The sequence below is a fragment of the Polypterus senegalus genome, chromosome 1, assembly GCF_016835505.1.
Source record: "Polypterus senegalus isolate Bchr_013 chromosome 1, ASM1683550v1, whole genome shotgun sequence".
Taxonomy (NCBI): domain Eukaryota; kingdom Metazoa; phylum Chordata; class Cladistia; order Polypteriformes; family Polypteridae; genus Polypterus; species Polypterus senegalus.
The window spans coordinates 237,394,103-237,418,646 of NC_053154.1; the positions used below are offsets into that span (position 1 = coordinate 237,394,103).

At 36.2% G+C, this 24,544-nt stretch overlaps 1 protein-coding gene across 1 annotated transcript in view; it reads left to right on the forward strand.

Moving 5' to 3' along the window:
- The first annotated feature begins 3,624 nt into the window (after nucleotides 1–3,624).
- ppp2r2d (protein phosphatase 2, regulatory subunit B, delta) overlaps nucleotides 3,625–24,544 on the forward strand; it is a 55,661-nt gene continuing 34,741 nt past the window's right edge. The window contains exons 1-2 of the mRNA XM_039770285.1: nucleotides 3,625–3,814; nucleotides 4,003–4,077. Of these exons, the coding sequence (XP_039626219.1) occupies nucleotides 3,808–3,814; nucleotides 4,003–4,077 (82 nt within the window). The 5' untranslated portion in view covers nucleotides 3,625–3,807. The remainder of the gene's footprint in view (nucleotides 3,815–4,002; nucleotides 4,078–24,544) is intronic.

Here is a 24,544-nt window from a genome sequence, read left to right on the forward strand (position 1 = left end):
GCTGGAAGAAGTAGAAGTGATACAAATCAGGTATTGGTGGCTGTGTGTATGTATCCACTCATATATATGTCCACTCATATATATATATACTGTATGTCCATTCTACATTCTATTATTTCTCTTAGAAACTTGATTATCCTGATTCAGAGGTTTAAAGATGTATTTTTCAATTACAAGATGTCTTCAGGATATCTTTGTATGTGTGCAATAAATGTGCATGCACATACAGTAAAGAATGATTATTCCAATGACATGTCAAATTCAGTGTTACGTGACCATGTCATAAATCCATCAATCCATTCACTTTCAAACCAGCTTACTCCCATTCAAGTAAACAGCACAGGGCAGAAGAGAGAAAACAAACCTGGATAAGGTCCCAGTTTTTTGTAGGGAATACTCATTAGTAAACCTGCACTCAGTGATACTAGGTCAATTTAGAGTTAACTGTTAACCTCCTTCCAGGAGGCTCTGACTTACAGCAATTTTAGCCACAGGCTCATTCCACCACTGTGTAATAAGAAGTATCTATGGGGGTCTTTTCTGCCCACTGCTATAAGGCATTTCAATGATTCATCCAATGTATTTGGTTAAGTTTATTTTTATTTATTTATTTATCAGTTGATTGATTGGCTGTATTATCTATCAAATTCTTTTAAAAAAATGTTCCTGGAGATCTCATAAATGTAAATGTAAATTTCACAAAAAAAGATGGTACTTTCCAAAATGCAAATGTAATTTTCACACTAAATTATATACTTTCTAAAATGTAAATTTAATGTTCACTCTAAATTATTTTCATTATTACACAAGTCAATAATTTTCATAATAAATATTTGCACCATCAGTTTCTGTTTTACATACAATTATTTACCTAAACTACTGTTTTAAAGTCATTGTCTTAACTTTCCCTGAAAGAAAGAAGAATTATGAGGACATGTATGGATGACAGCTGTTTACTCAAATTATAGCCATGATAACCCCAAAAAGCATACAGCAGCCATATGTTCATGCTCTTCTGTGACTTCCCCAGTGAGCTATGCAAATCATGAGAATTTTATGTCCATACGTATTAAAGTCATATAAATTGAACTTTTTGTTTATTTTCATTTTGCAGATAGCCTTTCATATTTCATTTCATACACTAAAAAAAATAAAAATACTATACTAGGGGCAGCACAAGCAGCTGCTTACACTGTAATTATGCATGGCTACAGTTTCATTAATATGGACAATATCACTTTAATCATTCATTGACATACTGAAAATAAATCTATATTTGAAAAAGGCTATACTTACAGTATAACATGAAGCATTTAGTTAGAATACAAATACAGTATAGCAGAGGAGTGCATCTGTCCAACTGAGAAATAAGCACTGCAATACAGGTACTCATCCAGCTATACATGAAAGGGATATTTACAGTATAATAATGATAAGATATCCTAACAACTCTATTACAAATGTACCAAAAATGCAGACTTAAAGGGGAAGTTGACATATGGGGTTAGTATACTTTAACTCTTAGAGCATATTCAATATTCTTGACACCCTTTTTCCTGGGTAGGGTTGCAAGGATTCAGATCTTATCCTGGCAATAACAAGCACTACTCAGGAGACAGGGTTACATCTACACCCCTATTGAGTTGATCAGAAGCTGGGTGGGGGTTGCCCCTTTATATAGATTCCTAGCTCTTTATTTGTGCCTATACATGTTGGGAGATTGTTGGACTGCTTTTTGTTTTGCCTTTGTTTCCTTTAATTACTCATTTCCACCTCTCATATCAGCCAAATTAAAAGTAAAAAGTGTTTATTAGCTTAAGCCACCTCTAATTGGGGTGTTCAGAAGAATGTAATTATTTAATATTTGCATCACATATTTGAAATATTAAAATGTGTCTTCCAATTTAAATGTTTAAAGTCTAAATATCCTTGATTATAGCATAAATTTGTCATTTTTCACACTTTGGTAGAGGTCCATAGAGGGTAAAGGATCAAATATCAAAAATATCATATTCGAAATTACTAACTTTAACACCATCTAAAATGAAAACCCACATGGTTATTGTTGAAATTAGTCATTTTTAACCCTCTGAGAGTGGCTCTTAGGGGGCTATGTTTTTTTCTTTGATATACTTTATTAATCTCTGAGGTGAAACTGTCTTTTCACATGACTTTTGGAGGTCAGAGCACAGTGTCAGCCATTGTACAGCTCCTCTGGAACAATTTTCAGGTTAAGGACTTAGCTCAAAAGTCCAATGGAGTAGGATTTGAACCAGAAACCTTCCAGATAACAGTGGATATCCTTAACCTTAGAGCCACCTCTCTGCCCTTTCTTTTAATTTAAATGACCACTGGTAAAGAATCAATTATCAAAATATTATTATATTTGTGATCAGCAACCTTGAAATAACATACAATTACACCACAAATGCCTATATTATCAATCCTCATTTTTCTGAAATTTTGTGAAAAGCAGTAACTCTGACCAATCATATCCCATTAGGGGGTGAACACCTGGAGTCAGTTGATGTGGCATGCACAACTTCAAGTCCTTCTGATTATTTCTGTTGAAGAAACCTACTGTTTTACTCTTTATCATAAGGGTGTTATTTACTGCACATAATATAGTCTAGTCTAGTCTTGTCCAGAGGTCCAAAAAAAAAAATCGAACACCAAAATGCTTGACATCTTGCATAACCAGACATCAAGTCTATAGTGTCAAATGGTGTATCCACAACCAGGGCCACCATTAAGTTGAATTCACCTAGGGTGCAGATCATAAGGGGTTGGAGGTGGAGGAGAGACCCAGCCACACAGGTTAGCTACCGTACAGTCGGTTGGTGCACGGATAAGAATGGCCAGGTGTGCACATAACCTAGCATAGACACTGGGTATTATCATATGTGGGGTTTTCTTGTACTGGTGAGTCAAGAGACACCGGACCAAAAAAACTGACATAATTTCAAACTGTTCTTAATTCAACCTTATGAAAAGAAAAAGAATTGTAATTAATTGCATCTCTACTGTTGAAAGTCATCTTGAATAATTGTGTCAAACAAATAATAAGTAATAATAATTAAATAACAAAGTGAAAACTGTGATTAGTTTCAACATGTAGTACAAGTTGTGCTGATAGTAAAAGCTTATATTTACACTTACAGTATAAATCTGTATATTGCAAGCCTAACTGGAACATCACAGGTTGCCCATATCTTGATTCAATTTTTGTATTGCAAAACATTTTTCTGTTGTATATACAGCTGATAAGTCATTTTTTTATTGCCTGAAAAATGACAACTTATTTTTACATATGCAGGTGCGTGCATTTTTTTTCTTCCACTATAAGTTTACCTTTAATACAATACTTTATATTCATAGTCATTTAAAATAGGCAAATAACATCAACTGAAGCAGAAGAGATTGGAATTTACAACTTCACAAAATGCAATTATTACGTTTACCTCTCATCATTGTAAAACTACTAGCTTTTTGTTTGCTCTTCTCTTGCTACTTTAATATCAGATCGCTTTCCTCCTCCAGATGAGGGAAAAATGAAGATGATTCATTGAAAGCAACCTTTAAAAAAAGCGTCTATTAAATGACGTCATTATATCATGTCGACGGGCGATGTGCGCCATTTTGGAAAAAAAAAATCACGGAGGGCTCCGGCGGCTCTGATTCCCGGCGCTTTAATCCCTGTCACCTGCAGCTTTAACCCGTTTCGTGAGTTTTAAGTAAACACCAAACTATAGTGCACCGGATTCCCCTCCCCGCCCCAGCGAAGCCAAACCGCTCCCGAAGGAAGCCATGGCAGGTAAGCAATTAACTTTAAACCCGGAGCGGGAAATGCAGGCCTCTGGTGCCGGGAGTGCAAGCAGGGCCTAGCGGCGTCGTAATTACAGGCGAGAGCGGGCTGTTGTAATGCGAAACATATGAACAAGTTTAAAAAAATCCTACAATGTAAATGTTATTTATAACGTTAATATTGTATGCTTGTTTTAGGAGTCGGAGGAGGGAACGATTTCCAATGGTGTTTCTCTCAAGTAAAAGGTGCCATAGACGAAGATGTGGCGGAAGGTAAGTTTACTGTGTGTGTCTTAAGAGCACGCGCGCGATATAAAACGATTTGGTAGGCGTCTTGTTAACAGTGTACTGTGGGGGGCTTGGGGGCGATATCTGGAAATAAACTACCGGAAAGGAGCTATAAATGAACATTATTTGTAAACGTGGTGCAGCCCAAAAATGAATGGCCTTCGATCGGACTGTGTGTGTGTGCGCGCTTTTTGCCATTTTATTTTCCCAAGCAAGGGGGCACGTTTCTTCAGATTGTAGTGACGTTTATGTTCTGCGTCCGGGTTGTACAGCATGAAGAGTATTAAATATTGATACATGAAAGCGGAAACTGGTTAAGAGCTGCTTTTGCTCGACTGACATTACTTTGAAGGGTGTGTGCGTGCGCGTCTGCATCTACGAGCATTTCTTTGCAGTAAAATGCATATATGATGCTCTTTCGTTTTAAGGCGTGACATATGAAGAATGTTGTTCTTCACTGAGGTTCCGTCCATTTTCCCTGCCGGGTTGCTCGACAGGAGTGCATTATCGTTTTTTCTGCCATCTACAGGAATGCGATTTTTAAGCATTTTGTGCCTTATTGTAAAACGACAACGTTTTTGGATGGAATTGTCACTTGCTGTAGTCGAGTTAAAGTAGTACAGAAGCATCATCATATTCAAGTCATAAATTATTTTGAAAGGTCTTCCATGTATAACCCCACCTAAGTTTGAATCACGTGGTCGCTGAACAATGACGACACTGTTTGGTAGATTATCCACATTTTATGAAACTGTTATTGTGAAATATCATTAGTATGTTTCATCGTTACTCCTTTAACTTGCTTGAACATGTACAAGTGGTTTCTGTAGGCAGAGTCGATAATTGTAGTTCAGTAAGAAAAAGGGAAAAATAAGGAAAAACACAAAGGTACTGAATGAGCCTTCCAGTGGACGTTCGATCCTGATTTACCCCAGTGTTGCTGATGTAGGCTCTCAAACACTAATTATAATTAACTGAGTCCGAGAATGAATGAACTAATGAGTAAGTGAATACATGGAAGTGCTCTTCATGTATTTAAAATAAATCTGGCATTGGTATGGTAATATTTATTTTTTTTAATTTGTCTAGAAGAATTTATAAATCATTTTAATGATTCATGGCCATTCTGTTCTTGTGAAGTCCGTACTTACACCCAGGTAGATACGGGGTGGGGGCATAATGGTGATAACAGGAGGTTGTTTGTTGCACTTGATAAGATAATACTTGATCATTTTATTAAAACTTGCAATGAATTGCCATGGTACCTCTTATGCTTGGTGTTGCTGCCTCACAAATTTATTCTTTAAAATCAATTCACATCCTGGATGTATTGGTGTCTGCTTGGGTCTTGATTTGTTTAATTGGTGAGAATTTACATTCTCTTAAGTGACGTGCACAGACCTTTTGGTGGGCAGTGAGAGGAGACAATTGCCAATGCAGAGGTTGGGAGCCTGTACTGATACAGTGCGTTGCCACACCCACCAGACAACAAACCACTACAGGATTTGTTAAATTTTATTTCTGGGCACAAGTCACTGCCCACTTGTATTGCTGTGTTTTTAGTTTTACTGAACATTTGGATGCAACATCAAGGGCATTACAATAGCCACCATCTTAGCAAAAATTATTGTCCATAATGGATAATCTGCTGTAATCATTAAAAAAGACAAAACACCCTCTATTATGCATATACTTGATGCACATGTAATATAACTTAAGATGAAAAAGAATTAAAAGAATTCCATGTATTTAGATGAAGTACCAAATGTACATAAATGGTGAGAGTTCACATCATAGCATCTCAGAATAACATAAATACCATGTATAAACAATTTCATTTTATACTGCATGATTTTTAACTTGAAGGGAGAATGACTACAATGTTCTGAAATTCCATCATTGTATGATTCTACCACACTTGACCCTGGACTTCACAATATTTCAGAAGTGCATTATTGTAGAATATTTATGCCATATTATGCCAAGACGATTCTTCTGTTACTGTGCACTTTAGCAAATAACTAAACCCTCCATGTCCAAGCCCTCTATATAGCTGCCATTTAATGAAAAGAAAACATCTATAACACCAAGCCAAATCTACATCTAAACCTTTCTATTTAATATGAAGAAGTACTTGTATAATCTTGTCCTATCCTCCCGATTAATAAAAATATAAAACACTCCTAAATTAAGCAACCAGTATGCATGCAACTCGTTATGAGTGACAACTGTACAGTCTATGAAATGTCTGTTGTCTCATCTACTTGCCATATAAATAAATTAACCTCAACTTTGATCTCATATAGAACTCCAGCTGTAACAGCAACAATACAATCATTTTGTTTGGACCTTTTAAGCCAGATGTTCTTAACTTTGTGGTCAGATTGTAACCTTACTTGATCAGTTTCTACAGCTGCCTCATTTAATCAATACGTATCCACTAATTTATTAGGGTTTCACACAAAAAAAGAAAGGGGTTTCAAAGAATAACTTCCAGTAATGATCAGTCGGGTACTTTTAGTATCAACTCAACTATTGATACCTTTCTTTTGGAAGTGAGTAAAAATTGTGTATGAAGGCTGCTGACCAATGAAAACTTTGTTGTAGTACGTGAAACTCCTTAGAAATCCATGGAAGCTGAGTGTCTGTGCTTCAGTGGGTGTGTCTGTCTGCAGCATATAATCAAGTTTCAGCTTCATGTCTGGACTGGGAATATCACTTTTCAAAAACGTGCCTCAGTGTGGCGCTCTCCCTGTTATTAAAGACCATACTGTATTTGCATATGGGATAGCAAATATTGGCCTACCCAGCCTATAATGTTTAATGCTTATTGTCTTTTTTCCTCCATTATTACAAGATGGTTGTATATAATCCTACCATGGGGAAAATACGGCCACTGGGGCTGTCTGGGTAAAGAAATGTGCTTGAGGCTCTGTAACCAGTCTTTTTTGCATGTCCTTGGTACTCTTGTTTGGGTGGACTCCTGTTGTGAATTTTGGTGTAGGCTAAAGGCATGCATATATTCTGTTTTGACTACTGTAAATTAGCCTGTGTGACTGTGAGCCCTGTAATAGTCTGACTTCCTGCTTTTTTTCTTAATCTTGCTAAGTAAGCTCTTTCTCTTAGAAAGCCCAAGTAATAAATTCATATTCTTAAACGTTTAGGGAACTAAGAACACAACTGCATCAGTGCATTTTGCCAGAAGTGATTGTCCATGTTTGATTATGGTAGATTAGAAAAGTTACTTTACGGTAGATTATTAGAAAAGTTGCTACACTCTCGTTGTATGCTTGTAAATACATTTTCATGAACATTGGGACCAGATAATCAGCTAGTGTTTTACTTTATAATATTTGAATATTTCAGCCTAGTGTGTGTTTTTACACAGTGTTATTACACATTTATTGGGTGTATGTGCAATTAAGGATTTTGGGTGTAGCTGTAGATGTTTAAATTTACTCAGGCAGATGTGAGCCAAAAAGTTATGGATCAATGCATCATTTATCAGAAATTCAAAAACCTGATTGTTGATCATCCTATGAAATTAGAAGTCATATGCAGAGATTTTACTCTGCTGCTTTAAATCAGTAGTAAACTCGGAGATGCAATGATTCACTATATTGTATAATGTAGTGAGACAATACTTTATAATAAGCTGGCTAAACTGTAATATTTCATTTTACATTTCTGCTGTATGAACAGCACTTTGTCTTTACTTGCTTTTTGAGCATGTTTTAAATCTGTTGTGTTGTTAGTTACCAGTGGTACTTATCAGTTTATTTTGTTTTATATTGTTGTGCATTCAGAACTAAGCAGAATAAAATGTTCTACCTATAGCCACATCATAGGTCTGTATGTACTGGCTTTAAAGCAAATACTTTATCAGTTTTATGATTATGCTAGTTTCTGTGAGAAGCTCATAATCACTACTTTTACCTTGAATGATAAATATGCCTGACAGAAAAAGTTGTTTTCTATGTCACTTGAAAAGATGAAGGTGTTTATGTGTGTGTGTATGTGTATGTATGTAATATATATATATATATATATATACAGTATATATATATATATATATATATTCACAATGAGATGAAAAATGTTTATTAGTTTCATTTTAAATGCTAAAGATATCAGTAAGACTGAAATGTGAGTTTGCTAGTAAACAAAATGAGTTGTTTGTTCCCATTAGTCCTTTTATTACAAATGCAAACCTGTTCAGTACTGGAGTTAATGAAACTTATGGGAAAGATAATGTGATAGTATAGTCTTCGGCAATACCTGATCATGTTGTAATTGGTCTTTATTTCGTTGCAGTGATACTTAAAGGAAAATCACAATGAGAAGTGCAGTACAATTTGAACAGAACCACTACTATATTGCAGCTTACTTTTGTCTTGCATGCTGCTGCAAAAAAGGCACTTTTTACTCATGGAATCTTTAGTTTTGCATTGGATAGACTTTCTCTTTACAGCATTTTAACTCTTCTCTGATTTCCAGTCTTCATGTATTCCTGTCAAAAATTAATGTAAATTTACAGATCAAGTTTGAATGGGCAGTAATTCTTTGCAGAATGCCCTTCCCTTCATCTCACAAGTATCTTCCTCCTCTTATCCTTTGCTGTTTTTCCATAATACAAAACTTTTGATTAGTAGATATTGGCTGTCTTTTTACCTTCATTCTTTTTAGTTGTATTTTGTTTAAACTTGTTTTTGAAGCTACTCACAAACAGTAGATTGTCATAAGATTTTGCCTGTAGAATGTTTATACTGGATTCAAAGCTCTTTTTTAATGTATCAGATTGAGACAAACTTAAGTGGAATGCATACCTCATGTGCTACTGTTTTTTGTGCAGTTTCCTTTTAGTTCCTCTAAATTTAATTTTCTAATCTTGTCTGGAGTACTCTCGTTCCTGTCTTGACTTGGGTGGCATATCATTGTTTATCTAAACGTGACCCTTTAAGAAAGTTTTCCTGGTGTTTGAGGGGGAAAAAATAAATTTTTCTGCTTTCCATCCATACCATACAGCGTAATGAACAGAGAGAGAGAGTGTATTTTTTTTTCAGTGTGCAATTTTAATATATTTTATTTCATAAAGTTTTGTTATGGTTTTGGTTCAGTGTCTAGTGTGCATCTTTGAACACAACTAATGTTTATTAGTTTGATTTGCTAGGTAGTGTTTTGATCACTGGGTCAGTGCTTTGCATAGTCTTTACCTTGTTTAGGGAAGCAATATGGCTGGCATTATTAAATATTTCTTGTTTAATCTTTTTAAATCTTGTTAACATTTTTGAAGTCTATTAAGCTATATAGGCCTACATTTGCGTTCATTTCATATGTGTAGTTATTTTTTTGTTCTTGCATGCATTTAGGATTATTTTCTTTAAAGCCTGTGTAGGAGTAGTGATGTGTTTATTTTTAACTGGCCCAATATAAATTTGTTGTGGCTGTATGTTTTGTTGAGGCCTGCGATAGACTGGGTTCTGTCTAGTGCTGGTTCTTATTTGTTCGAGCAACATTGGGCACAAGACATCATCTTTATACAACTCTGAAGTGAACAGAGTAAAAAAAAGTAGTAACTATACTGATATTCACCAAGTTCGGAAACTTAAACAATCAACATGTAGAAAAGATTACTTCTCAGTATCAGTAAAGCTTTCATTTTAATAATTTATCCCAAAATTCATATGCGATGTTCCACTTTCATTTTTTTTTTTAAACCTTTGTTCTTTTGTTCTGTGAAATTTGTTATGGATAAAAGCCAATTTATATTTCTCATAGAGAAAAACATTGGCCTGTTTGCACACAAAGTGACATCCTGTTAGTTTTTTGTTAGCTTTGTATTTTCTTTTGTTTCCTTTGTGTGATAATGTTTCAGTTAATAACAAAAGAAAAAAAGGTAAAATTTGTGCTGTCACATATATTGGGACTGCTGGAACATCCTGAAAAAGCACAACATTCATCATTTGTCATAAATTACTGGACTGGTGATCCCAAAATTGAGCAATGCTGTTACACAGTTGTTAAACGCTTTAGGATTGCAGAGCGAGATGCTGTATAAAGCCAGGTTAGTAAGTTTTTGTATAAATTTGCTTGTTCATCTTTCACAAATGGAAAAACTGAATCATTGTAATAAGTGTCTCATGTACTCGAGCAACTCTGCTTGTAATCCTCAATCAGGTTTGGAGAGTTTGTATGTGTTCCCAAACTGCATTGTGTGAATGATGAACACTTGCTTGGGGTCACAATTTTATGTTTGCTTAGGGCTACAATTTTAGCTTCTGAATGAAATTTGGGGATTCTTCTTGTTTGTCGCAAGGATTGCTGCTATTATGCCTCTAGCCATACTAGCTAGTTGTCCAGTTGGCAGAGAGTGTGCTATTGAATTACAGTGAAGATCACTTTCCAGAACATCCACCATTTGAAAAGGAATATACTGATTTTTCCTATTCAGCATATAGCTGTTTATTCAATTGAAAGCAATAAGTTTTCATTCAAAAATATAAATCGGCTCCTCCTGGATATGATGTCTGAATAAAAGATGGTGATCTGAAAAATTATGTATTGTTGCATTAAGACAACATACTAGAACACAGACTATAAAGGCATTGGACATTTTCTGTTCAGTTTTTATTCAAATAAAAATGCACAATTCAGATATGTTGGAAATTTTGAATACAATTGTGACAGCCCTGTGTTCAGTAAATTTTGTGTGACCCCTTTGCCAGTCATTTGGTGAGTTACTCTATAATGGTAATAAACCTTTTTACTTTCTCATATAAGAAGTATATGGAAAGTATTGTAATCGTCCAAAGATTGTGTCAAGATTTTGATGAATCTTGATGTTTTAGATCTCTGACTTTCTTGTATACGAAGTATAGGGAAAGTATTGGAATCCTCCAAAAATTCCATTTAGAGATGTTGACAAGTCTCGATGTTTTAGACCTCCCTGAGTTCAAAAATACCAATTTTGGAATTATGTTTGTTTGTGTGTGTGTGTAAACACGATAACTTGAGTACGCATTCACTTAGGTCAACCAACTTTTGCATACAAGTATTAGGTACAAAACATACTTCTGGGCTATTTCTGTTAACTGGTAGTGGTACTTACCCTTTATTCATGGAGCTGCAGAGTCTTATTTGTTCAACTTTACTTTTATAATAATTGTTCAGTATATTATTAATTTGATTTGATTTATGGTTGATGGTTCTTGGGAGAGAAAGACTAGGGAGACGAGACGGAAGACACTTAAAAGACGCGAGACGCTCCGTGGCCAATCTCTTTCGTCTCGCGGGGACCTTAAACATGAGACTTTGTGCCAAGAGATTGACCCAGGACCGTCTCGCGGGACGTAGAACATGTAATTCTTGCAAGACATGCCCTACTTACAACCAATATCAAATAAGACCACGGGCAGCAAAACACTCAGTCGTGTAAAGGCTTTGAGCACACACAGATCCAGGACTCTCAGCACATAAAAAACGTATAAGGACAATATGTTATTGATGAAACGTTTCGTCGATGACTAAGCGAGGAAGAAAGAGCAGTATGGAGAAAAGAGAATCAAAAGCGTAGGAGAGAAAAAGTACAACAAAGAAAAAGAATAATCTAGGTGCAAATTCAGAAAATAAGGTAATCAGCCCAGAACAAGTGGAATTGGAAAACAAAGCAGGTCCAATCAGAATTAAAAGATAAAGAGTAAAAGACAAAGTAGAACTTCATAAAGACGTTCAAAAATGTTGACGCTATGCACATGCAGAATAGGTTAGAGATTATGAAAGCAGTGAAATTCAAAAGGCTCAAAAAAGTGTTGGCGCGATACAAATGCAGAGAAAGTTAGAATATCAAAGCAGGAAAATTAAAGTATGAACAAAAAGAAAGTAATGGTCGCAGTAGCGCAAAAAATGAAAATTACTCGAAAAAATGGAAAATAATCACCACGGACCAGGTGTCATTGGGGAAAAAAAGCAGGACAAAGCGAGGTCAGAAATAAGACAGAGTAGAAAACAAAGTGAAACGTCACAAAGAAGTTAAAAAACAAGGGGGCCAAACACATGCAGAGCAGGTTAAAGATAATGAAAACAATGGAATTCAAAAGACTCAGAAAAAACGTAGGCGTGAAACACATGCAGAGCAAGATACAGAATATAAAAGCAGGAAAAAAAAAACGAAAGTGTCAAAACAAAGAAAGTAAACATCGCATTAGCGCAAACAAAGAGAAATTATTACTAAGAGAAATAACGAAAAGGCGAATAGAGATTTAATATATGGACACAGGTGATATGTCAGAAGTATGTTAATATTGTAAGGCTTTGAAGTTTAAGTCAGAGAATTTCAAAAACGGGGTTTACCTCGCATGCATTTATTGGTTACTTTGCAAAAAATATTATTAACTGATGATGATGTACATCATTTTGTCTGTGCTGAAATTCCAAACGGAGAAACCTATCCTGAATTATGGTACAAAGTCATTAAAAATATGTCTCATGGACCTCGTTTAAAAGATTCAGCATGTTGGGACTCGAAAGATTCCAAATATGGTTTTTACCGAAGTTCTGAAATAAAAGTGAAAATAATGAAATAGCAGCAATTCAAAGAGAAAAAAAATCTTAAAAGTGTGTATCCGGAAAACCAAACACGGGGTTTGGCGAGCGAAGCCCCCCTAGTAATATAAAATATAATCATTGTCTTGTGGTTTATTCCTCAACTATCTATCCCCATATTTGAGTATATGAGAAAGTCTAGGGGAGACCACTCCCAATTTGGTTTTTTTTTTATTATGTAATTGCATTGATTTATTATGACCCTGTGTTACTTGCAAATTTGACCCCTAGACTTGAAGATCTGATATTTCTGGATAGCCTCTTAACTTGAAATCGAATTCTTCTTGATTATTTATGTACAGCATTAGAAATAAAAAGGAAATGGATGCTGTTCCTGGATAATGAAGCCAGTTATATATATTCTCCTGGAAACACAACTGTATATTGATAATTTTGGAGCTATATTATGGGGTGGAAGGATGCTTCACTTTGTTTCACAGTAAGAATAGGGGGGCAGGGATCTAGATCCACAAAGCAATTCTCTTTGTAGTTTCTGATGTGATTTCTAACACTCTTAGTTGCTCTATAATCATTTAGAAACACAATTAAGCATAACATCTGTAGTTTAATGAAAGGTTAATGATATTCACTTCTCAGGATTTGGGAGCTGTTTCTCAAAGGGATGTCTTCAATAGAGGTCTTTTTAGAAGAGCTTTTAACATTATAAGTAGATTGCATGTTTTGCCAAAGCAATAGCAGTTTCAGTTCCATATGACCAGTGTAAAGAAAGACAGATACACTTACAATAAATTTTTAACAAAATCAGGATGTGTACACACACAACATACATATGAGACAAAATATGATGTCCTGCCCCATATGAATTAATAACCTTAAAATTATCTTGTAACAATGGGTAATGTCAAGGTTAGGAATATATTAAGATGGTAAGCTGACATTACTTACTCATAGTTGACATGTTGAATTCGGTACATATAAGTATGTGTAAAGACCTGAGTGACTTTAAGGGGCTAGATAAATGGGTCACAGCATTTCTGAAACAACAAAGCTTATGTGGTGTTCATAGTCAGTCGTGGCGAATACCTATTGACAGTGATCCAATGAGGGGAGAAAACACAAATTGCTGACAGTGTTAAGTAATCAAGATCCATCTATGTGAGAGGTCAACAAAAGCTATACCATCTGCTACAAACCAACAGAAAAAATTACTGTGGGACAAATCACAGATGACTTTAATGACTGTTACAGGAGTAATGTGTTATGACACGCATTGCATCCAACTGTGCTGCATATGGACATTGTAGCCATGTGCCAGATAGATTGCACATGCTAACCCCTGTTTACTTTTGAAAGATGTGTGCAGTGGTCACACGATTGTCGGATCTTAATCTGGAATCAATGGAGGAAGATTGCCTGGTAAGATGAATTCCATTTTCTGTTGCACCATGTGGACGACCGGTTACAGTGGCAAGAAAAAGTCTGTGTACCCTTTAGAAATAACCACGCTTATTAGGGATGCGCTATGTTTTTTTACAGCCAATACCAGACATCTTTTTCATGTTACTCGATTGGCCAATTCCAATCCCCTCCCTACATAGAAGACTTATTTCCTAAATTAAAGTGTATTTTTATAATTAAACTACAGACCCTAGGTGTTAACTGTTCATTTTTTATTAACACCACAAAATTCTATAAATTAAAAGAAAATAAAATGCTTCTCATAATTACAAGCTGTAATTGTTTTTTTTCTGTAATGAAAAACTATATATAAACACTGCTTTAATATTAATATACCTGTACGTATGGGTTTTAATCATTTTTAATCATTAATTGCAGTACAAGTTTTTACTTTTGAAGTATATATTTACTGTATTTATACAAGTGTTTTTTTTTTTTTTCTTCAGTGTATCCGCTTCTAGACATTCGTAATTTTTGAGTTGTAATTATGAATGTGGATTACCGTTTTTACAGTGTAGTACTTGTTTTTTAACAAAACTTAATACTGTATGACACACAGCAACAATTAATAAACACAATACAAATCTTTAAAAAAGACGCAAATGTATCAAATGTTCATAAGTTGTTTATCAAAAAGACCCAAGAGACTAGCATGGTTAACAGGCTTATAAGTAAAAGACGTTTTGCTGTTAAGCTAAGAAGACTATTGTTAACTAGCCAGCAATGTAAAATTCAGTCTCAAATTCATCTTTCTTTTCTTTTTCGAACTGAAAAGTTGAAGTACTTAAAACAAGCTTGCAGTCCAAATCTGTTTTAATTAATTGATTAGTTTTAGTATCCATTTTAATTAAAATAAATTATTAAATTAATAAAGGTCTGAATTCGTTAAAATAGCTTTTCTTGCCAGTCATTTTACTGCACAGGATGACTTTTCCTATTCCTTTTTCTCAATTTATTACTCCACTTTCTTTAACGTAAAGGCTAATATTCAAACTGTCTATGTCTCTCTTATAAACCAAGCCCTGACTTGCTTTGTTTACCCAAAAGGAGGTTCGGGAAAATAAAGGCCTGGCTCAATTACTGTAATACTTCACGTAAAGGAGCGCTGCAACTAAATTACCATAAAGCCTAGAAAAGCAGTGGCTGAAAAGATTGTTTGTGTTCAGCCAATTTACTAATCACCAGTCCAGTTTCCCACCCCTCCAGGGAAAATTGGCCAATTTAGATCAACGCTTTTGTTTTTATAAATTTGCCTTAAAATATGGTCTGTTTAAGTTAGATAATGAACATAGTCAGTTTCAACTAATGATGCTCAAATTATTTTTTTTGTTTTTGATTATATCGAGCACTTCATTCAAACATAGCAATGCTCAAAAGTAACCTTTAAAAGTGTTTCCCAGGCTTGATAATTGGGTATGAAGTATTGGTTGCCAAAACTGATAATACTGTTTCCATTTTTAACAGCCTGTATTTGGAGTAAGTAAAATGTGATGCAATTTTATGTCAGCTTGCAGCTGCTTTATAACATTTCAGTCTGAAGTGGTATTACTTATGTCAGAATTCTGGCTCTGTGCATGCGTATTCATCAAGTCGCAAAGTTTGTTTCAACCTAGCCTATTATTATTGGTGTTGCATAATTCAGTTTATATTGTTCAAACAGTTCTTATTTAGCAGTTTAAGTATAAAGTGCAAGATGACATTTTCAAAAGATAAATAAGATGCTACAGAATATACACTTCATTAACTGTACAGGCAGTCCCCAGGTTGCGTACGAGATAGGGACTTTAGGTTTGTTCTTAAATTGAATTTGTATGCAAGTTGGAACAGGTACATTATTTTAATAAATTCTATTGTTGACCGACTGTAACCAAGTGCTCTGCCAATGAATAATGGAGTTTCATCTCTCTCTGACCTTTTTATTATTTTTCCGTTATTTTCCATGGTGATGTTTTTTCTATTCTTTACTGTATCACCAGCACTTGCATCAGATTTGTGTTTCAGGGACATTGTTGAAGGATGACTACAAAAGGTTAAGATGAGGTCTTCTGCACAGCACTGTACACGCTATCACAGCAGGAAGGCACCCCACGTCAGCATGTCTGATGTACTAATGAGCGACAACTTCCTGCTATGTATGTAATAGTACAAGCAGGCTTGCTATTGAGAATGAATGGGGGCAGCGAGGGGCAGTTTACCACCTGCCCACCACACAGTCAGCTCCACTTACATACTGTATGCTGCCTGCAGCGTCCGCCCACCGAGAACGAACAGGGTGCGGGCAAAGGTGGGTAGTGAATCGCCCACCACCACCACCCCCATTCAACAGGCAGCCACCCAAGGCACACTACAGTGCTGCCCCCTGCCGCCCCATTCATCCTCAGTGGTCTCCGTTCAGCCTCAACTGGGTCATTGCTTGCAGCATTACCAGCCGCCCACCGAGAACAAACAGGGCAGCCATTTGAGGGACACTGCAAGGCTGTGTGGTGGGCGGCCAGTGAAACGCACCCCTCCACCCCATCCAGCCTCTGTCCAGTCAGGAGCAGTAGCTGTGCGGTGTTGGGCAGGCAGGGAACCGCCCCCCTCTGCCCCATCAAGCCTCCGTCCTGCACACAAGCGGTAGCTGTGGCTCCAGTGACTATGGGCCCCGGGTCACTGCTTGCCACGCACCCAGCCCCCCACTGAAAATGAATGGGGTGCAGTCCCCACCGCCCCATTCATCAACCAGAGCCACCCGAGAGACACTACAATGCGTGAGCAGTGAAACTGCCCCCCTCCAGCCTCCATCCAGCCACCGCTTGCAGCGTCCCTAGGCCGAAGATGACGGAACGGCAGTTACTGAGGAGCCTACGTCACGTCCCCCAGACAGATAATGGAGCAGCTGTGGCCTCATTCAACAGTCGTATGTCAGAATGTCCGTAACTTAGGGACTACCTGAACTTAATGTTTCCATACTACAATCCACTTTTTAATCTTGATTTCATAAATCAAACGGCAGATGCTTGTGTGTGTTATCCATGCCTGCTTATGTTCTGGTTTATGTCCTTTGTTCTAAAATATTCAATGGCAGTTTTCTTGCATGTTCCTTTATTGGGTTTTTAAAATACCGATCCTTGTATTCTGATAAAAAGAAGTAATTATTACTACTAAAATATATTGTTTAATTAACAGTTTAGTATTTTGAAGAAACCATCAAAAGAAGAGAACAAATGTGTCAACAGAACGCTGTTTTTACTTGTTTGTAAGGATATAACAATCCACCTTGTTCACAATTTGGTTTGATTCATGACAAAAAAAATCTAAATGAAGAAAACCAATGATTGAAAAGCTTTTATTTCTGAGAAAATTCTGTGTATTTCAGAATCAAAAATTCATTTTCTTTTCCACTATGTAAACAATATGGTAATGCAAAGTCTCCTGTACAATATATAAAAAAAGCACAATGCACTTTTAGTATTATGCTTAACTCTTTGAGTGCTGAATATTTTTTTAAAGATCTCAGTTTTCTGAAATTGTTTCATACATACAGTAAATCAACATAAAACATCTCTTGCTGTGCATGCTGTAATTGATATCGGTGTCTGTTCATGACTTCTGGCAGCAGCAGTTGTGTGGGGCCAGTGGTGGAAGTCGCAATGCGACACAATGTTGTTTGTATTTTGTGTCATCGTAAGTGGCGGTCCTCCTGGGCGAACGTTACTGTAAGCGCATCAGCGACACAGACATGTTCAGCACCATGATCAGCTGATGCTGGTGCCTCACTTTCGTTTTCGATCTCCAACTCCAGATCACTGATATCAAAATCGGAGTCTGAGAAGTCTGATTCAACGATAGTACGCAAAACATCATCCACAAAGAATTTTGCTTTTCCCATTCACTTTTGTCTCTCACCAGCTCTCTTCGCTACTCATGCATGCGCAGGGAGTCAAGGTCAGATCACTGAAGCTAACTTTCCTTCTAGCAAAGAGAGTCAAACTAAAATAGAACAGTGAGTTTAGTCGCAGTTTACAGCTAATTCCTGTTCTCTACCCCTGAATTTCAACAAGTTGACATCCGCACTGAAAGAGTTAATATTCTACTTAAAATAAAACTATATTAAAAGTTTTTTCTTTCCAGGATAATAAGTGTATTGGCAAAAATAGCACAAATTATTAATCTAATAACTGTACTGAATATAAACTTAGCAGAGAGCAGAGCTTAATAATCTTTCTTAGTCTAGGATATCCACATTTTTTTTTTTCTAAGGAACACAAGCACATTTTCAGGCAGCAACTGTGACCTTTGAGCATTCATAATACCTCCTGCAGTCAAAAAAAAGAATTCACTTGGAGCAGAGGTTGCTGGAGTTGAGACATACTGCATATTTTGGCCAGTGGGGAAAGAACTGGGTACTTTGGAGAATTGTTCACTCCACCATTTCAATGGAGAGCACACGAGTGCAGGAAGGGACTCTTTTTTTTGTACATGCCAATTTCTTGCCACTGATTCAGTGAAATAATCTCGAGCAGATCTTCCAGAGTTTTGGGAGGTGGTTGTTTCAATTCAGCATCTTGTTGTTCTACTCCCCTATCTCCTGTTTCATCTGTTTTCTGGGTCTACAGATAGCAGATGTTACAAAATTTTTTTAATCTAAAAAAAATGACTATCTTGGTTCCAGATGCTACAGAGTTTAAAAATCGCACCCATCGTGGTGCTCTCCATAAGAAAACCATAGCCCCCACTCTATCTGCCTCTTAGGTCTTTCAGAACTTCACTCTTTATGCTTGAAACAGTGGTTGAATCTTTCTCATTTTGGGCCATGCTTTGCTCAAGTCATACTTTTGTGGCACAATGAGAGACACAGTGGCGATATGTTAATTGCATAGCACTGTGGTGGCTGACTTGATGGGTTTAAGCAGTTTTACGATGTCTTCTGTGTCACTAATATTAGGGCTATCCAGCTTGTTGATTTCATGAGCATTTTGCCTTATCTGTGTTTATGAGGGCTTCGGCTTGCTGCTCAGAATAACAATTGAGCATTTAGAGTGTACAATTCTATTACAGTGGAACCTTGGTTTGCGAGTAACTTGGTTTACGAGTGTTTTGCAAGATGAGCTAAAATTTTTTAATAAATTTTGACTTGATAAACGAGCGACGTCTTGCAATACGAGTAGTATGGATACTCTCTGTCTGCTGAGCGTCATGTGATCATAACTGAGCTGATAGTGGTTCTCGCGTGTGAGTGTGTGTGTCTCTCTGCTACACCACTGGGAGACTGCGATTGCTTTGAGACGCTGTTCCGCGTGTCGTCCCGTTGGGTGGAATCCAACAAGAGTTTAGAAATTCACTCGCACCAGCCATGATTCTTTTTAAAGGTGAAGTGCAGGTTAATTTGTTTTATGTATTTTTACTTTATATTTTGTATTGTTGTGGAACGAATCATCTGAGTTTCCATTATTTCTTATGAGGAAATTAACTTTGATATACAAGTGCTTTGGACTGCGAGCACGTTTCTGGAACGAATTATGCTCGCAAACCGAGGTTCCACTGTACGTTGTAATGTCGACTATCGGTGTATGTGATAAAGAGCCCAGTATTTTTTTTTTTTTTTTGTTTTTGTTTTGGCATGAATGGGGCTGAGGTGGGAAAAAAAGCAATGACCCATTTCACTCAACCAAGCAGATGACTAACACGTGGTATACCAAAGCCTGCCTGGATAGCCATATTCAGATTATGCACCTGATGAAGGCAAAGCCCAGCCTCTCTGACTGCTACATCCATTTTATGTGCATTATTTGTAACAGTGATGTTTTGATTAGCTCTTTCAAGCTCTCATTTCGATTTCAGCACCTGAGAAATGTTGCATCCAGAGTGAGTTTCAAGAAGAGGCCAAGTTTGAAGCACAAAACTCACCATTTCCCTGTTGCTGGTGGTGGCATGGGATGTGATTGTGTGATATATTTGGTTTGTTGTTGAGGTCCATCTGCCTGTAGTTATTGTGATGCTCTGTGGATCTTTCAGGGATCCCTTCACACTCCTTTTAGCCTATTTGTTCAGGGCCAGCAATATAGTGCCACTAAAATGCAAGCATGAGGGAATGCTGTACTTCAGCTCCAGCGTGTTCATGAACAGTTGAAACACCTCATTCTCAGTGACTGAAAACGGTCTCCTGTCCTTCACAATATTAACTCCAATACACCTTGTTATTTCTTTGGTTTTCGCACTCAACTGTGGAAGTGGTGTAAATAATTTTGCCAGAGATGCTTGGCCCTTATGTAATTGCTATTTTGCAGGTGATGATTTGTATTTGTCACAGTGATGGCATTGTATATAGATCATTATGTTTGTAGTGTTTGCTGTAACGTATGTCAAAATGCAGTGCTTGCAAATGGTTTTTGTTTTAGCCAGACAGCAGACTTAAGACAATGGGGCATCCTCAATTTCTACTTCGTCTGACTCCATCTTTATTTAGGTTACTCTGCACATAGTCACACACACACTCAAGACTAAGGCCAGGTTATTGCATGTATGATGCTGACTGCGCCCTCTATTGTTAAAAAACTTTTAAGAAAAAGAGAGAACCCCTAACTTTTTATTAGAGATTAGAGAAACCAATTCCATGTCATTGTGATTAACATCTATATATCCACGATGCATATCGTCGTATTTTTGAATCGTAAAATTTTGTGGCATGAAATGTTGTTACATTTTTACTAATTTGAAATGAAAGTGTGTGTGTTTTGCCATGCGGCTTAATCTTAAACGTGTTATCGAATTTATAGTGCCAGCATGGACTAACATGGTGCTTCTTTTGGCTTCACATACTTTTTAACATCAACACAACAGACATTGTAGTGGCTGCAAGTTCTGTGGAATAATTAAGCCCTTTTTGCCTCACACACACATGCACAACTGCCAGTTGTTATGTTGTTGTTTTTTTTAACTTGCTTTGTCTGCATAACTCAAAGCCAGGAAGTGCAGTACACATGTGCACAGCTTACATTTTATTTTTATCTTAAAAACTGCTGGCAATTGGCAGATTATATCTGTCTGCCAATTACATATAATGAACAAATACTGGAGCATCACTAAAGTGGTTGAGATTCTTGACAACCAGTGACCAAAAAGTTTTTTTCAGGTGTCTTGAAATGGTGGCCAGTGGCAACCTGGAAACTATTAATGTTGAGCCCTGTAGAGGTTGGAAAAAGTATGTGAATTGCTAGGCTGAGGACCTCAACGAGAGCTAAATGGATTCAGGAGTTAGCAAGCCCGGAGTCCAACTAGTCAAACAAGATTGGAAGTGTGGTCTAGAAGCTAATTTGACTGATTTTTGTATTTTTTTGTATATATAAAGACTTGCACCTGTTGTTTATTTTTGCTGTTCACAAGAACCATCTGTTGATGTGAAATGGGACAAGTATAAAGGATCTCAGGTGATGTACGATCAAAAATGGTTGATTTGCATAAAGCTGGAAAGGGTTACAAAATAATTTTAAAGATTAGGTATTCATCACTCCTTCAAATTGTGTATTAATGGACATGATTTAGTACTGTGGTGACTTTCAGTACAAGAGGGTGACCAACCAAGATCACTCAAAAGACACAATGCAGAATGCTCAATGATGTAAAAAAATGAACTCGGGAGTAACATGTAAAAGGCTTGGAACTTGTTAACATCTCTGTTTGAGTCGAGAGTGTACCATACGCAAAACATTGAACATGCATAGTGTCCATGGCAGGACACCAAGGAGGAAGCCTCAGCTTTCCAATATAAAAATTGCTTTATTCCAGAAGTTTGCCAAAGGCCACTTTACCACTCCACTTTGCTACTGTGAAAGGGAATACACAGCAGCTAGTATGTCATAAAAGAGGGTACCATGTTATGTGAAAACTTCATGCCAGTGATGTATGGTGAAGGGAGCATCATAGTTAGAGATCTTTCATTTTACATATAACCTATACACACTGATTTACTGCTGCTTGGAATTTTGCATGTCAACCCCAAACCTTGTATAAATTTTACATCCATTATAAAGACTCATCAGTTCTAAATGAAGCCTGTTCACATTTTTAAATGGTTATCTTTAACAGTTATAAATAATGATGTTGGCTTGTGTATATCAGTAAGCTGTTTGAGTACTCATCTTGCACAAACTTTTCTGTACCCCAAGTCATCGCACACTATGGCATGGCCAGATCCATATCTGATATCCAAATGTTCAAGCATGTCATCTCTGATGAAGGCATTCACCATGTTGAAATGGGCTTGTATGCACAATGTTGTTAGTAAACCAAAATGAGCTTTGTTGGTTATAGGTATTCTTACTGTTTTAAACATTTCTATCCATTCGTAAACTTTTTGTTGAGACAAGCTCTTTTCACTTTCTTATTGAGCCAATATCCTTTAGTGAAATTCAGCAGTTTTCTCTCTCTCTGCCCAAAGAAATCTCACTATGGCACATTGTTCAAGAATGGTGCAATCCTGCATCTGTGTTCATCTGGCCTTGGCTTCAACAAGACAAATGGTAGAGCACTGTGCTGTTCAGGTTCAAACTATCCATAAACCATCACAGGTGTGTTGTATTGGGTCAGCTTCTATCCATTGTGGTTACTGCATAATTTTTAAATTGCTTTTACTTTTTGATTTACCCTCATAATAAGGAAGAAATAAGAATGTAACCTCTTTATTCAGTTATTTCATTATTAAAGCACATGAAGATTCTTGATGCCTCAATTTACACACACACACACACACATATATATGTGTACACACACATAGTGAATGGTAGTTATCAGTTAACTCACTTTTTTCTTTAGTGATACAAACAGCTTTTCAAACTTTTCATTAACAAAATAGGTCCATGGATTTGGTCGTCTTGGTCGACAAAGATTAGTTATTGGCACTGTTTTAGATGACAGAGTGATGAAATAGACTAGAATTTTGCACATTATTATTTTGCATGTGCAACAGGAAAGCTAAGCTTTTAATTACCTAAGAAATTTCACTTTTACACTTTTGCCTTTTTTATCTGACTGCATTTGCCAATTTTGAATCAGTGATCACAAGAACAGTTCAGATCAGGATAATCCTAAAATTCAGTATTTCACACATTGATTAAAATGTTGAAACTTTTTGTCCACAATGGTGAGATTATAAATAGATGAAAAAATGCCAACTGTCCATTCTTTTTAATTTTTGCCTGCTTAGCATGCTGCTAGACATGATCCCAACAACACCTGCTTTAGTGCAGTGATCATGCTAAAACACTTGTGTCACATTAGTGCAGAGTGCAGTGCTCATTTAATTTGAAGTTCTTGAATTAAGGGCTTTTCTACTTTTAAGATATTTTTAAGTTTTTGTTTTTTTTTTTTGTTTTTTAGTTTCTTGTTCTTTTTGTTTTTATTTAGTTTTAGTTTTTTAGCACTTCATTTTTTTGTTACATTTTATTGGTTTTGTATTATTCACCAAAAATCTCCACTAGGAAACAGTAAGTAAGCAATTATAAAAACAGTTTTTTTTCTTTACAGTTGTCAAATTGTAGATCATTTCATATTATACCTGTCAGTTTATTACGATTTCATTACCTGTGACAGAACTCCATTTTATTCTGATAATGTGACTGTTCATGGCTTCCAGTATAGTTAAAAAAAAAAAAAATACAGGTATTAAATAAGAAGTGTGCTGTAATGTTATTTGTCAGCTTAACCTGCAACAAGTTTAAGCAAATAGTTCTTTAATTTTAGAAATGCTTTCATTTTAGTTTAAGATTCGCTTTGTTTTAATTTAACTCTTTATTTTATGTATATTTTTGACATCTACCCGTATTGAAACATTTTGCATTTTTTCAGGGAATTAATGCTTTGTTTATTTTTTGAAATACTGTTGAAGTCACTACATGAACTGTGTTCATTTTAATAGCAGAAATCAAAATGAAAAATTTTCCATGTATAATACTACATTTCTACATGTACACTATTACATTAAATACTGAACATCTGTTATAGCAGCATCTCCATTCATTCACTTAATAAGCAACATGCAATAAACACCTGGGGAGCTGCCTGAGAGCCTAAACTGATGAAATTTAGATGTAATGATGTAATTTAAGAAAACATGTAGAATCAATAGATTTTGGCAGGTTTAAAACAATATTTGCAGTTAATCACAGTCAGTCTGCTTGCACATGGGAAAACATGCAAACTCCATACTTGCGTAGACCAGGCTAGCAATCAAACCTGAACTCATGGCATAGTGTAGTAGTAAAAATAATATTAATAATTTTTATGCTCAAGCGCTTTACAAATAGTCAAAGGATTTCAGTAGAAATGAAAGCAAGCAATAAAAGATCATCACAATGGTGTGTCGGGAATGTGCTCTGCAACACTGCACCACCCACATTGAAACATCAGTATTATTAATTAAGACTAAACGTATACGTGTAACATTGGCTTGGTT